The 16,222-nt window shown below is 44.2% G+C and overlaps 1 protein-coding gene across 2 annotated transcripts in view; it reads right to left on the bottom strand.

The window, feature by feature from the left end:
* Positions 1–219: 219 nt before the first annotated feature.
* The window catches only part of LOC122398153 (ABC transporter G family member 22), a 163,104-nt gene continuing 147,101 nt past the window's right edge, over positions 220–16,222 (bottom strand). For both annotated transcript variants that reach the window (XM_043397815.1, XM_043397816.1), the window contains 9 exons: positions 14,918–15,023; positions 13,344–13,444; positions 12,775–13,030; positions 12,155–12,325; positions 10,546–10,667; positions 6,889–7,096; positions 4,819–5,033; positions 3,458–3,666; positions 220–2,162 (listed from right to left, as the gene is read on the bottom strand). In XM_043397815.1, the coding sequence (XP_043253750.1) occupies positions 1,967–2,162; positions 3,458–3,666; positions 4,819–5,033; positions 6,889–7,096; positions 10,546–10,667; positions 12,155–12,325; positions 12,775–13,030; positions 13,344–13,444; positions 14,918–15,023 (1,584 nt within the window). In that variant the 3' untranslated portion in view covers positions 220–1,966. The remainder of the gene's footprint in view (positions 2,163–3,457; positions 3,667–4,818; positions 5,034–6,888; positions 7,097–10,545; positions 10,668–12,154; positions 12,326–12,774; positions 13,031–13,343; positions 13,445–14,917; positions 15,024–16,222) is intronic.

The following is a 16,222-nucleotide window of genomic DNA, read 5'->3' as shown; positions in this document are numbered from 1 at the left end:
GCGATAGTGATAATAAAAATAATAATAATAATTAATAATAATAATATTAATAATATTAATAATAATAATAATAAAAATAATGATAATAATTATTATAGTTATATATAATATTTGTATGTATATATATATACTTGTTAATATATATATATAATTTTCTATGTACACAAGGTAGCCAACGAATTATTACACCGCTCGTTAAAGGTTCGTCTGGATCCCCGTTCGTAACGTATCGAGCTTCTAGAAAACATCACATAGATACGTCACAGACCAACAAGTTCTAAAATCGCAAATCGCGTTTCTCGAGCCCTTAAATTGCGCGTATCCGCTCAGCGCATGCGACGCGTAAAAAACGATTTAACTATAAACTTTCCCCTCCGTAATCGCACATTTCCACCACTCCGTTCGACTCTCTCGAATTCGCATCGTACACGGTTCCCTTTCGCTTGCTCCCGAATTCCCTACGGTCGATCGATCACCGTGTCCTCTTCTCGCGTTCGAAAAGAATTGGTAGCCTATTCGGAACCAGAAAAAAAAAAACGAAAAAAGAAAAATGTAATGAAACGTTCGTCTCGCCACGTCCCTTAGTTTACAGCGTCGCTAATAAAAAGTACTAAGTGTAACGGTAGTAATGAATAGTAGCAGTTCACCTTACCAGCTAGGGCGAATATTTTGTAAAATCGTAGCAATTGCTCTTTGCGGTAATAAAAAGTAAAAAGAAACGCGTGGATAGTCGCTAAAACGTTAAGGGCTCTTTTCAACCCCTAACGTGTCCTCTAAGTCTAGTTGATTCCGTCAATGTGTGTGTCTGTGTGTGTGTGTGTATGTTTGTATGTACCGTGTTTCTTTCATTTCTATTTCAACCATTCAATTCGTCGTCCCTGCATCTCTCTATATATGTGTTTGTTTTTATATGAGTATGTACGTGTTCGAAGGTGTTTGTATTTCTTCTTCTTCTTTTTTTTATGTTTTCAGTCGGTTTCGCGGCGCCCCGACGCCGCACATTGATTTTCCCAAAAAGCTCTCGCGCGCGCTACTCACCCTCTACGGTGCATTTTCTTCCATTCATCCTGGCTCGCTCTCTCTCTCTCTCTCCCACGCAGTCTCTCCTCCCTTTCTTCGTGTTTTCGTTTCTACTATTTATACCCTTCTTGCCGCAAGAAATTTAAACAAAGGAGTGTTCACCAGTCGCGCGTTGCTTTCTCGTTTCCTCGCACTCTCTCTCTCTTTTTCTCTGTCTTTCTCCCTCGTTTGCTCGTTCCATTTGCTTCTATCCACGTACCCCGTCAGCATGATATAAAGTCGCTACGTGTACGATCCTACGCATAGTAATCGCCAAAGTCTCGCAGCGGCGCGTTCGCGCGCGTATTTTCGGTCGTCGTGCCGGTTAAGGGTAATTGTCGATCAACCCCCTCCTCGCGGCTCTTAACCCTTCGTTTCGTGAGATTACTGGTTCCCTGTTCTAGTTGAGGTATACTATTCTGCGAGATGCATGTACAATTAATAAAAATATTCGCTAATCGTTCGGTAATTAAAATAGTGCTGCCAGCGGTTGAACGGATGGCTCTGAAAAGCGAGGAGAATCGCCCTCGACTGATCTTCGATCGGAGATCCACTCGACGGATCCCTACGCAAATATCGATAGACTCCGATCGCGACGCGCGTTCTCTGTTATCGCAAGAGGATCCACAAATTCTTTAGCCCGCCCGTCTTTCCAGCGCCATCGTCAACCCTCTGGGTAGTCCCAAGCTGAACCCTATTCTCCTGGAAAAATAAACTTTCGCGCTCAGTTTCGTTCTCAGTTCTGCGAGCTACGTTCCGTTTCGCGGGCCACGAAACGAAGGGTCAATGCTCGACGGCGTTCCCCGTCAGCGCGGCGGCGGGCGGGGCCCGCCCGACGTCCGTCGATCCGTCGATCAGCGTCCGATCGCAGATGATGTGGCAACAGGTCCTGGTTCCCGGCACCGGCTCACTTCGGCACGCGGTAGTACCGCAGCACCAGGTAGCCAAGAGTGCGGAACACCACCAGGAACGCCAACAGAACGGCCGTGTTCGCCCAGAGTGGAAGACCGGAACCCCTGGCGCCACCCTGGCTCTCCAGGATCGCGGTCACGGGTATCGTCGTGGCATTCCTACACTCCTGGAACTTGCTAGGCTGCGAGCATCTGTCGTTAAAAACAAGATCAAATTAATACCAGACGAAACAATGGACTACTAAACAACTTTCAACATTTGATAGGGTTGCATCTAGATCTGGTCTCCTAAATCTCAAGTCAGATCTGGGCTATCTACGTTCTGCATCATAGGGGGCAATAATTTCTATATGTTTGAGCTTTGATTAGGATCTGTCAAAAGTTTAATTTCCTGTTAGTAATGTAATACTGTATAAACATCGTAGAAACAGTAAAGAACAATGGTCTGAAATTTGTTACCTAGTAGTACAAAATAAATAACATCGTCAGTTTTTTCCACTTAAAAATTGTTGCATAAAAGTGATATGAACGAAGATATGAAGTGTTTTGATCGCGTCACGTGCTGGTTAATATCGATCCGAGATATGCGTTATCCCCCATTGTCGAGGGTCCCGTTTATAACCCTGATCGCGTAATCGAGGTATTCAGTTTTTTACGCTCCTGGCTCCGACTCCCCCGCCCGAACCGTCTCGTTCGTTTTCGCCTCTGGATTCGAGCAGTTAAACGGATCAGCCGTGGCTAACCCGATTAACGCGTCGTCGCGGATCATTGGTCGGGATCTCGCGCGAGACTCGGGAATTTCACGATCTCGAGTCGGACGGGTTGAAGCGGCTAGGAGGACCGAGGGGAGGGAATTGAATAATGCACAAGGGTTGTCCCGGTTGAAGTTCATCTACTATTTAAACGCGACGTTCCTCCGTTGCAATTAGCGGCTCTTCGAGGGTGTTCGCCAACTTCCGTCACGGTTTTTATTTAATAAGCCCCCCTCCCAACCCCAGATCGATCCGAAGAATCGGCGTCAACGAAACGCGCTCCACCAATTACACTCTACTAATTGGGGGATCTCGGAACTGCAAAATCAGTGCAAACTGTTCGAATGTTACAGCTGGGTACGAACATATGCTTTACGACAATTCGTAGCTACGTATAGAATAACAAATGGTGTAAATTCTCAAGTACAAAACTACGGTCGAGGGTTACTGATGGAAGATATATTCAGCTATCATTAAGTAAATTATAATGTTTACTCTGGAATAACCAAATGGAGGGAGTTTCAACTGCAAAGTACACTCGGGGAGCCTTGCAACCATTAAAAAGTTGTCGAGGAAGGATAAATCCAAGTACCACGATGGAACATGGTTAGACGCAATAAAGAATCTCAGATGCCAAGGAGAGATTCTTGGGACACGTTTGGTTCCAGGTGGAATTGTCGAAGAAGTAGCAAGGACGCACGCGATGAGATAGATATCTGGAGTTTATCAACTTACGTGATCGGCTCGCCGACGCCGAATTCCAGGATTTGCATGTTCTGATAGGCGTAGTGCACCATGCTCGCGTATCTGGCCCACGCGAGCCACGGTGGAACCGCCGTCGCCAAATAGCCACCCAACAGCTGCGTCGCGAGCGTGTAAAGCGCGGACGCGGTTATGCTAACCTGGAAGTCCAAACAGCAGGCGCCAACGAAGAATCCCACGCTCTGAAATCAGACGGGTGCAAGATCCTTTAGAGTTTGTTATATTCCTGCGTTTCAAACGTTTCTGTACAGCTTCGTTCAACATTCGACTGGGACTAGTCAATTCGACGACTATTATAATTCGAACACTCGAGTACTGGAAGTTCTAGTTTTTCTACTGAAAAGGAATTTTTATTTGCTCTTCGATTGCTAGACAGTATTCTCATTGTTGTTCATCCACCGTATTGAAACAAAAATACTGTAAAATAACTTTCGACTATCAGACGTAAGAATAATTCTCAATAAACGCAGGGTGCTTCTGTTCGAAGTAGGTGCTTTGGAAATTTTAGTCGAATTTGTAGACGGACTCGAATTTCTAAGCCCGACTGTACACGTCGGTGCGCATTGTGAAACACGAGAGTTACTCATTTCCGTCAATAGGTAGGTGGTTTTGAAAGTAAATCGCGACCGCCTTTCATGCTACAATGACTTAGTATTGACCGTAGGTGGACAGTGTCGAGGGCTGACAGGAGGGAGGAGGGGAAGAACGAAAAAAAAATGAAACCGCGAAATTCTTGCTGTTTATGTTTCGCGTCGAGGAAAAAGTTCGATTGCGTTGGAGCAGCGCGACAAGCTTCTGCCACTTTTTCCTAGACTCGTTCCACTAACTCCAAACGCCTCTTTCGATTTAAAATCGCTTCGAAAAATGTTAAAAAATGTCTGTAATTTATCGTTTAACGCCATGTCGTTTCAATACCGAAGACAGCTTATGTCGCGATAAATCAGTGTTCTATCTAAACGTTTAATAGTTAAGTTCTCATTAAAACGGCTTATGCTAATACCGCGTAGGCAGACCTTTCCTTTCTGCGGGTGACAATATTCGTAACACATCAGGAATTTGTTAACGTCTTCGACGGCCTTTGGAAGTCTACTATCGCAGAAGGAAATCATTTTTTTTTTTAAGTTTCTAGAATAATTTTAGTAAAGTCCATTTAAAAAAATTCGCGAGCGAAGTTTAGAAACGAATGTAAAATTTCGTAAATGGAGTTCGTCGAACTCGTTTCGACAGATAGCGTACGAGCGACCACGGTTGCTACCAGTCGAGCGTTCACCCCGCACGCTATACTCACCCCGTCGTGGTTTTTATTTTTCGCGAGGAAGGTGAATGAAACGTACCTGCGCTACAACGGTGTTGAGTAACAGGAACGCCAGCAGAGTGACGAAAACTGCCGGACTGTGGAAGCCCAACATCGGGTAACTAATGATATGGTAGACCGCGGGCAGTGTAATCGTAAGCGGCAGCTCGCCGACCATTTTCGCCAGGTAATAGGCCGAGAGCCGATACGATCCTGACAACCGCTCCTTGTTGATAACCTCGCGTTCCGGAGGAACTGAAAGAAACATTTTGTATTCACGTTATTTCAAACAAACACCCTCGTTTCCTCTCGCTGAAAAGAAAACTCCAATTCAAATACATCGACGATCCACAAAAAAATTCAAGGTTGTCGAGATGGGGTGGTTTTCGAAAATGTATTGCAATTTCTTCCTTTCGAGGCCCCAAGTCAGTAATTTGAGTTTGGCCGTTCGACGATTAGTCTGTACGATCAATTTAATATTTCGATGCGGAGTGGAGCAGTGTGAACGACGAGAAAGGGGTTGAAGAAGAAAGGGAGGACAGAGAAGAATCAAAGACGATGCTAAAATCGGTTTTACAGCTGGACGGGAACTGGCGTCCTTTTCGAGCTCGCTTTTAGCGTCTGGCCGGGCCGTTTCGCTTTCTACGGGGGGGATAAGTGACGACGATTGTAAAACGCCACACGGATGTCGAGGGAGCCGCGGCTAGAACCGTGGCGGACTCTATGCCTAAGTTATGCGGCTCCTAAAATAGTCGGGGAATAGCCGAGCGTCTATTAACTTTTCCGTTTTATCGTTTACTGCCCTTTGTTCCCGACGATTTGTCACCTTTATCCGGCCGGGTCTCGGTTATCTGTCGACGCTGTCCGCTCGCTCGCCGAGCGTGAATCTTTATTGCACTTTCTTCTCGGAGGACGCGTCAGTGAAATCGCCCGGAGATGGATTCAGCTAATTTTCATCTCCGATGAATTTAAAAGTAGCTCTTCGCTATTTTCATCCGCGCCTCGCCCCGACGCGTCTGCCTCTTCTAACAAACATTCGCTATAGATACTCGATACATCATTCTATTGCAATCGATACATTCTTAACCCTTAACCTTTGCACTCGGACACTTTTCTTCGATCACCTACTACTAACACTTTCTTACGAAATAGATAATAAATTTTTTTATGTTGTATTATCGTTGTGTTTCCTTAGAGGGTGCATGCAAATTGTTTGATGATCTCGTGAAATTTATGTCACAGGTTGTTATTTGCTTCGAGTTCCATTTATTTCAAATAAAATTAGTCAGCATAGTATTTCTACGATTAAGTAGTCTTCGACGTTCCACCCTACTGCTATTCGACTGTAAATATTGTTGACTAACTGCTCCCTCCACTATCGAAATAAACGTAGACGTAAAGTAATTGGAACCAAGAGGAAATAATTGAGATCGAAGTCCTTGAAAAATCTCGTCGACGACCAATTAAAAATTTCTTCCGAGTATCCGTTTCCGCGTAATCGAGCTCCCTCCCCCTTTGGAACGATGACCCGTCCGTGGAAGTCGTTCGACTCGATTTGGTACGAAGAAAGGAAAAAAAAGCGGCAGCGGGAGAGTTCCTTCGCGAACGAATCTCTAATTTGTCACCGAGTCGAGCGTCATTTTACAGTCTGATTCCCCGTCTGAAATTCGTCACGCTCGTTTTGCACGGCATCGTCGACAAAAGGGCCTCAATTACCAGGCGCGCGCTCAGTGGGTCACGGCGCCCTACATGACTAACATTCTTGATTGACCCGTTCTCTGGTCCTTTGCAAATCTTTGCTATAAAAAAAAACGGGCATCGCTGAATGGCTGATTGAGCACGTTGCATCGTCGTGGCTCAATTAACCAATCTGCTCCATCTGCTTCTGCGCGTTGCGCAATGGCTACCTGAAAACTTTCCGTTCCGCGAGCTTTTATCTCCCGCGTTCGTTACGACGAATAAAAGAACTCCTTTTACGAAGCAAAGAAGCTTCTGGCAAAAACTCGATTTTTAATTACGCAACGAGACGTTTCGAGATATAATTTCCTGTCGTCTGTCATGAATTGTAACGACGAAAGGATTGGACGAAAAAAAATACGTGTAAACTTACAACTGGAGAGTGCACCGAAGTGCGCAAAGAGCATCCAATACGTGGTGCTGAAGAACATCCAGCCCTGGATGTCGTGCAGAGCTGCTTCGGTTCTGGGAAGCCTCAGCCACAGCAGCCCGGCGAGCAAACCGAGGGCTATCGTTTGCAGCCAATTCAAACGAGACAGCATCCGTGGCCGTGCCTCTTGAAAGTTTCTTTCTGATAATACCTGCAATCACCAAACAACGCAATTTCGCGTGTAAACTTGACGTACGATCATTATTACACCCGTCGGCGGGCGTACAAATTTAATTTCACCGCGACGTCGGGAACGTAATTACGATGATTATACTCTAGCATTGAAATCACCAGGCAAACACGTCGAATCGGACAAAATTTCTTTCGGTGCCCGTCGAACTGGCGGACTTTCACGTTTGTGAATAATATAGCTTCATTATTTTGATGGATTTTCATTTGAAATGTCCACTTTAAAAGGACAAATTTGTATAATTGAAGATTTTAACGATACAGAATTCCTTCAACATGTGTACATTAAAAATGTAATATAAGTATTTTTGCGATTGATAGATTTTATTGAAATTTTCAGGAGTTATACGTGGATGTTAGAATGTGTTAATATATATTTAGTTTTGTTGACGGAATTGAGTATCGAAAGGGTTGAGGAGAATGGTTGGTAATTCGTTATCGAATCGCGAATCGAGCTGGTAGCTAGAGGCGCGTTCTGCTAATTGCGTGTTTATAATGATAGAAATGTTGCCCCCGTGCGCGCGACAATGTCACGATTGCAAGGTTGCTCCGCTACACCTCTTTGGTGGAGTTCAATTATATCGACGGCCGTGAGGAAATAGAACGCAAAGTTGCACAATGCTGGTTCCGAAGGCCTCTTTAAATTACAACTATATACGCACGCCATTTAACCGTGAAAGAACGGAGAGGAACTTGACATCGTTAATTACTCAATTACCCGACGACGATCGGGGGTGGGGCAGGGGGTGTCCAACGATTCGTAATGCGTAGTCACGACCTTTTAATCCCGCTATACCACACCTATGCATAATCCAAAATTATACTCGAAACCAAAAACCATTAATAAAATCATTTTTCTAGATTGCATAAAATTCTCAGTAGCCAAGCACCGAGCACAGTTTTCTATTTTACAAAATCGTATTTTCAATATTTGCTTGAAAATGGTAAGGATTTATGGTATTATCGTTTCGAAACAGTTATTGAGAGAAGCTTTATATTTGTTTGGTATTATTTGCGAGCGATTGTAATCGTTTGAAGACGTTGAGGATTCTGCCCGGTGGGAGTGCAGAAAGGGTGAAACACTCTCGGCGTTTGTCGAGCTGAAACGCAACTAGAAGAATGGTTCCGCCGGGTAAAAGTGATGCAAGTGGCGAGGTGCGTTCGTACAAAGAGCGGCGTCATCAGGAACGGGCATACCGGTCCGGGTAATTATCCGGATATGGCGAACCGTGTAAACGCGACCTAGTTCCCCTTTCTGCGCGGTCGGTCCTCTTTTGCGACGCGTCGCGCGAGCACTTTTCATTCTTCGATTCGGGGACCACTCTGCGCCTCGAATGTCTACCATTTAAATCGACACGAGTCCCCAAATGCTGCAAAACGAGCGACAAACAGCGATACGAATCCCATACGATACCTACGATGGTCCCAAGTTTTTCAATCGTGCTGATAATTTGGAATCGATAGCGAGTTTGAAATCTGATGCTTCTTAGGTCTGTGTAATTTATCAACCCTTGCAACTACATCTTTCAGTAACAGATTCGTGTCACGGATTCTGCTTAACGCGTCGAAAAGCTGTGCTCGAAACCGGCTATAGGAAATCAATGCCATCGCTGGACAGCTTCGACGCACGATAAAATTTTACTGTCACGCGCGTCAAATTTTATAGCGGATTTTTATTACGTCTATTCTTATACCAATTTTCACGAATTTAAAGATCGCGAGACACAGCTCGCCATATTTATATTTCCAAACCGTTCGATAAAAAAAATACGTGAAATAAAAGTGTACCCATAAAATGTTCGAGTATCGTAAATCTCGGTTCTAATGCATACTTAATTCGTCCATTGGCTATATAACGATCCGTTTCAATTCAAAAGCGAGATTAAATATTTCTTAGGCGTCTACCGCGTCTAGGTGCACCCAGCAGAATGTAAATTACGCGACCAATATTAGAGGACCTGACGTTACAAGCAGCTTCCCGCGGTTTAATTCATCGCACCATGGTTTTTAATTCGATCCAGTTAATTTCTAACGCGACGGGATTACTCGGTTTCACTCTCGCGCGCTGGAAAATTGCCCGATCAAATTTTCAACAAGGGAAAATTGCTCCAGCCGATTCCGCGAGCCGTGAAAATTCCATTTTTGCTGTGAAAATAACGCCTACGAAACGTCTTGAAAAAATTAGTTTGAATATTTCCATTATTTTCAGTAATAAAATATTCTGAATTTATTAACCGAAAGAGATCCAGCTAGAAATATTTTCCTTCGTCGTAAATTGCTGTGCGTTTGTTGTTCGAGTAGAATTTTTGCCGATTTCTGCTGGAAAGTTACCTGGAATGCGTCAGCCGTCTCTGGCAAAATAGCCAAAGATTAATATGAATTTAATGCGAGCATTACACTTGAATTCTGATGTCATTTCCATTTCCCGCGGTATTATCTGTCGCATACCAGGTCACTCATCTAAATTTTCACATTACCGTTCCATGCTCTATTAATTTCTTGCGTGCAATCGAACTTTTCGATCTCGCCTTCGGCCAGCTTCCAATACTGCTCTCCTCGTGTTTCGCTCGCGCGCGCAGAAACACGAAACGTCGATGAAACTGCGCCGTTGCCCTACATAATTGTCTCGCTATTCGTTTATATTCGGTTGCACACCGATTATTTGCAATTTTTTCAAATCGAACAACTCTCAACCTATACTACGTACACTATAAGACCATTTCAAAACAGAAGTTACGAACTAAAACAATACTGCAATTCCTTGATCGTTACTTTCCCATGCATTCGAACGCATGTTCTTTTAATCGAATCCCTGTTTTGAGAGTAGACAAACGCGAAAAGAAACCTCAACATCTTACGATACTGAACAAACACGGTCTACGTGTTTATCAGAATAATATTTTCAGAGCATTCATCATCCTAGAGCCGTAAATCAGCCTAGAGTCAACATTTTAAGCAGGGAGATTATTCTGCTTAAAGTCTTCGCTGTTACTACATGTTTCTATCCGGGGATATCCACCTGTTACATCCTTCGTTTTGTTTAGCAAATATGGTAGAATTTTTTAAGAAACCATTTTGTGACGTTCGTACAATTACTTGAAAATACTCTACGGTATTAAACATCTAATAATTTTTAAGTGTACGTCGGGGTAAAGATTCTTTAAAATATTATATAACCCCTAAATTTTACGAAGGTGAAATCAGATTTTGAAAAAATAGGTTTATGGCGTTATGGAGGGTTGTTTCGTCGAGGAATCGATGGAACGCGCGCCAAAAACGTTCTTCCGCGTCCCCGTTTCGCCGAAAAGCTTCGTTCTGCCCTCTTATTCGGTTTTATGTGGAATAATAAAGCCCCGGTGCGCGGCAGTTTCGACTCCTATTACGGAAAACATTCGCAGAAACGGTACTCACTTTGAATTGCGACCAGAAACTGGTGGGCCACTGCCAGGAATAGTCATCGTCCGCGGAACTGGCGCTGCTGCTGGCGTGGCTTTGTGTGTCCAACCACAGCGTACGACCTTCGTCTTCCTTCACTGTAAATCATCCGCACAATGAAGGGTTGAAGGTTGCCTCGAAGATCGTCTCTCGACGTTCGCGCGGGAAATTATTGCACGGGAAAATTTTAAAGAGCACTCGATAATCCATCGAGCACCACCAGGCTACCATTTTGGTACCAAAACCGGGGGAACTTTATTTAAAATAATGTTAAATCACGAGCATTTAGTTTTCGCGATAAACTTTTGGGTCGAACAGTTATTTTAGAGGGTCGACGTTAGAAAACGAGAGTGTATGCAAATTCTGTTTTTAATCCCCGATCGATGGAACGATAGCAATCTTCGAAGCCTTACGTAACCCGTTATAGGAATAATCTATCCGAAACTGTGGTTTCCTGTGTCGAATTTATCGACATATTATATCATATAAATTTATACGTCGGCTCTAATATTAATTTCAGCTTTAACAGAAAGTGTAGAAATCTTGTAACGTGCAATTTCATAACAGGTTAATCTAAGCATCGCGGTAATTACAGACATTCGGGCGAGTAAAGTGTATATTCCAAACTAATCCCAACCTATCTCAATTACGTAACAAGAATTCCACTCCGTCGGTCAAGATTCTATGCTTTGACGATTAAATTAATGCTCACGCTACTTTGTTAACGTCCTGCTTAACCGAACCCAGCATGATCAAATTAACTACGATATACCAGCTAATGTTCGCTGGCTTATACCGATTCATTTAAATCGAAAGTAATAGACGCAATAAGAAATTTATGTTGCGTGAATCTGATACAATTGCAATTGTGTTTTTTATTCCACGACTTTGGTTCATTTACTTTTTCAAAATCGAGTCTAAAGAGTCTACATCCTATCCAGCTCCTACAATCGTCGAGCTATACTCCAGCGTACCGGTCGAGGATTAAAACCACCTTTCTTTCACCGAACTATTCGCTTCGAAATGTCATCGAGCCACCATCGTCGATAATCCGGCTCGATTCGATATCCCAAAAATCGTCGCGTGTAAACAGATACGTCGACCTAGAAAGACCGACACGGTTCGTGTCGACACTCGATCTTCGAGATTTAAGCTGACGAACCCGAACCGCAACGATTCCAAACGCGGTCTGAGTGGCTCCAGTGCGTACACTGCCCGATAAATAACCAGTCTAAACTACTGGCGGTACAAGCACCGTCCGTCACACATTTTGCAAACAATTTTATCTTTGATACGCTTGGCAAGAGAAAATTCAAGTTAAACTCTTTTAAATTTCTCCATTGCAGCTGAAAACATTTTATTCTCCTCGTACACATCGATACTAAATCAACGATCCATTTTTTAAATTCAGAAGCACGAGCCACTTTCGTAGTGGTTGCACGAGAAATCCTCGTTAACGACGCGCGGCTGACAATACTACGTCATTTTGTTTCGCGTTTTACAGCCCGGGTGCACGGTTATTTATCGGGCAGAGTGTGCGAACGCCAGGGCTAACGAACACCGCGGGTTGCACGCTATGTTATACCGTTGTGGCTGATGTGGTGCTCGTGGTAATGGATGAGATGGTCGCAGAGCGGATGTTGGCTGGGATTATATTCCGGACGAAGTTCCGGTGGGCAGTCGGGTCCCTGTCTTGCGTTCCTCGCAGCGGCCACGATGCGCTCCCGAACCTCTTCTGGCCCCTTTATTTGTTCCACTGAAACAATTCACGGTCTACCCGTTACATTCGGGAATTGTAGAACGCGACGAGGCCTTTTTAATTATCCGACTGGGCCCGCTCGTTAACCATTATTGCACTTTGCGGCTTTCTAATTGCTATTTTTTATTATTTAAAAACCGAGAGGTGGACGTATTCCGGGCGTTTAATTTCGTTTTTAATTCTACGCCGCAGAAATATAAAGGAGGCTTCATTCGTACGGATTAACGCGTTCGTTCCTCGAGTTATTAAAACGCCAGAGGGAAAATATCTTGCGAATGGTAAATTAAATTGTTAAAATTCAGTTTAATTCCCGAATTCCCGACTAAGAATGCATAAATCATTTTTCCAAACTACGCGTTTCTAATTGTTTGTTCGCGTCGACCGCGTGTCAAATAACCAGATAAATGCTTTCTGGTTCGTCGTTTGTACGATCGTGGAGTACTCACGTATGAAGTCAGCGGGGTTATAGTGCGGAAGCAACGTCAGTCCTATCGTGGAGAAAAACCTGCCAATATTCGACGTCGAGCCGTAGTACGCCACCTGGCCCCGGCTCAACAGAAGAAGTTTGCTGAAGCTGTGGAACATCCTGGAACTGGGTTGATGCACTGTCACCACAATGCTCTTGCCCTCCTGCTCCGCGTATTTCTTCAGTCGTGAAATAAGCGCCTGTGCTGAATGCGAGTCCAGCCCGCTGGTTGGTTCCTGGGAGGAACGACAGCGGAAAAATTAATCTCACTTTGTCTCGTCTTCTTAGCGCCACTTTGTTACTAAAAACTATCCCACGGAGTGGAATTTTTCCCTATACTCGTATAAACTCTAAATTTGTAAAACAAAGCACGAACTATTTTTTTATGAAATAAAATATTGCAAAGTGACGTGAATCATCGCTTAACGAATTTAGAGTAAAAGCATTATGTTTGGTGATTTCGAAATTTGTGACTCGAAGTGTTTCCAAGTTGAAATATCGCGGGGAAACGGTAATCCGAAAAGCTGTCGGTGCAATTAAGTAGCTTACATCGAGCAACATTAGCGACGGATTGGTGAGCAGCTCGCAAGCTATGCTCGTCCTTTTCTTCTCGCCTCCAGAGAGTCCTCTTTTCGTGTAATCCCCGATAACTGTAAACAAAACGCGATTGCAGCACAAGTAGCATCGGGGAGACGAGCAAACGTTCTCGTTATACCGTATTCCCGATTAATTAAAACTAACTGCCTGAGCGGGTCTTATTAGTCTCGCCGTTTCCTCGCGGAGAGATGTTTTCGATGTCAGAAGGAATTGCTAACTGTCGGATAAAATTAATCAACGGGAAAGTGGGACGACAGTTTCATAAAAATTGCTTGGAAAAGCGTCGCTTATTTTTGTTCGTGTTTCCAACAATTCGGAATACGAGGATGCTACCTCGATGATTGCATGAGTTTCGATACTTACAAGAACTTTCGACCCAATTTGAACATTTATGCAGAGCGTTTAAGAGTTTCGCGCCTTTGAAAGTTGGAATTCCAGTCGCAGGATCTGTTTCTCGGGAAAGGACGTCGCTGGGTGGAAGTCTGAAGGACGCGTCAGGAGCGTTTTTATTTAAATGGAAATAAGCACCAGCGACCAGTATCGTCTGGGACCGGGTTTACGGGCGAAAGGTGGATGAGTTACGATCGCGGAAATCGTCAATCAAAATCGCGGGAACAGCGACGCTCCGTCCACTGAAAGCCAGGATCGTTTCTTACCGGTGGAAGTCGTAAATTGTTACGGGGTTCTCGGTTCGCGTACATAAACAAATTACGGCGGATTTACGCGCGGGCGTCCCGCGGACGAAGAAAGTGGGACAATTTTGTGTATTGGTCCCGATCTACAGGGAGACTTTGATCTCCCGGATCACGAGAACAGAAAATCGATCACGAATCCGACGTCCTTGATCGTTTATACGACTATTGACGCGATGTGCAATTTGCTTTTCTTCGATCGAGAAAAAAACTAAAAATAAATTGACTTACGGATCATCTTCGAGAGAAATATACATTGTACGGTTTATTACAGTGTATATTATTTTGAAACAATTTTGTACGTGCAATATCGTAGATTATTTTGTGTTCGAGGATGACCTACATGGGGTCGGATAAGGTCTTGCAAGATCTATATTTAGTAAAAGGAAAAAATCGAGCAATTATTCTTAGAATTGGAGAGTTCTTTTTAAAAAACGTGCAATGGCGTCTACTTTCTTAACGCTTTCACCGAGCGTCTACCACAGAAACAAGAAGTGTCAACTGCTGTCGCTTTCGTTCTTTTTAACGCGTCTACCGCGGAAACAGTCTTCAGATTTACGAAAAAAGTAGATATTTCTTTGTCCTATTTCTGTATGGTGTAAGGACTTGAGACAAAAATCTCACGGGAGACAGAGACAAATCTAATAGTTTCTCAAGGTGGTATTATTGAAAAATAATGAAATTCGTGACTAACATCCCGAGAAAGTTGCAACTCAGAAGCAAGTGTTTTCGATCCTTTCATTTCCTGTAGTGATTCAAAGAACTACGGTCACGAAGCAGATAGGGAAAAAGTGGGCTTGGTGGGATCGATGGATCGGTTGGATCTATACTCACTGGTGTCTTGGCAGGCGGCGAGGTCGAGGACCTCAATGATATGATCCACGCACTGCATCTTCTGGGAGTGCGAGAACGTGTCCGGAAGCCTCAGCCTGGCCTGGTACTGAAACCCACGAAAAAGATCGCGTGATTATGCCGGCGGAGAGGAGACCAGGATAGATCGGTATCGTTCGGCGCCGTCCGCCTTCGACCTGGCCGGCCCCGTTTACGCATTAAACAGTAATGTAAGCAACAGCCGCCGGCGTGGACGTGCATTTCCGTTTCGTAACATCCAGGCCACTTTGTGTCTATTATTATCATCTGACACGCACCCCCCGGGGATGCACCGCTCGTAATCGCGATCGTTAAATCAATTACGATAACGCCCCGTCGACCTCTTCCTCGATTACACCCTTTCATGGCAGTGCGTTCAATTTTTTGGCCACCTTTCGTCCTTTTCTTCGACCTACTTTCAGCCTCCATGTCGAGGGAGCTTCGTTTCCGACCAACGAATCCAAATTTCAGATTTATTTGTGAAAAAGTTGTTCACAACTCTGAAACGCGATGAAAAAGAATTCTTTACCGAACGAAGAGCACAGAACGAGCGATGATTCAACCGAAAGGTGGATCGGTTGGGAAACGTCTCGCGCGTTTCCAAGGAACGCTTCGAATTCTTCTCGATTGTGAAATAAAGATACAGCGATCGACGCGATCCAGCGGCTGGAAATCCTCGAGCGAAAGAGGAAACTCGAAATCGCCGGTGCAACGAGAGCCACACCTTTGTCGTTCGACGGCCGGGATAGGAGCCTCCATCGACTGCGCGCGATTCTGCACGTAGTGCACGGACTTTCCTCGGCGACGACGCGATAATTCGGGCGGGTACGGAGCCAGCCGCGTCGCTACCGCGAAATCGAAGGAAAACACGAGCCGCCTCGGGCGGGCCTTTAGAATTCGTAAGGCTTTGTCTACCGGTTCGGCCAGAGTTTAACTGGGAAAAGCCACTGCAATGCGGTCGAGAACCGCCACGTATAGAAAACACGCCCTAACGAGGAAAAGCTTTTCAAACTAATCGCGCTTAGCTTAAATATTTTTTTTTAGCAAACATTGCTATCGATCATGTTCAAGGATTGGTCAGTAACAGAACATAATTTAACGAGATACTCAAATAATATTCGTATACCCATAAAATATTGAAATAATCCCAATGGAACACCAGACCTAACCCAACAGAGTTGCATTAGGAATTCAAAGTGCAAAGTCAGAGAAGGTGAAAGAGTTCTTCCTGGGTGGTCCCGTAATTCTATGCCCGATTAATGAATTAAT

The sequence above is a fragment of the Colletes gigas genome, unplaced genomic scaffold, assembly GCF_013123115.1.
Source record: "Colletes gigas isolate AHSC1104 unplaced genomic scaffold, ASM1312311v1 Colletes_gigas_Sc00011, whole genome shotgun sequence".
Lineage (NCBI taxonomy): Eukaryota > Metazoa > Arthropoda > Insecta > Hymenoptera > Colletidae > Colletes > Colletes gigas.
The sequence above is the reverse complement of the archived record's forward strand: the minus strand, read 5'-3'. Positions and strand labels throughout refer to the sequence as shown.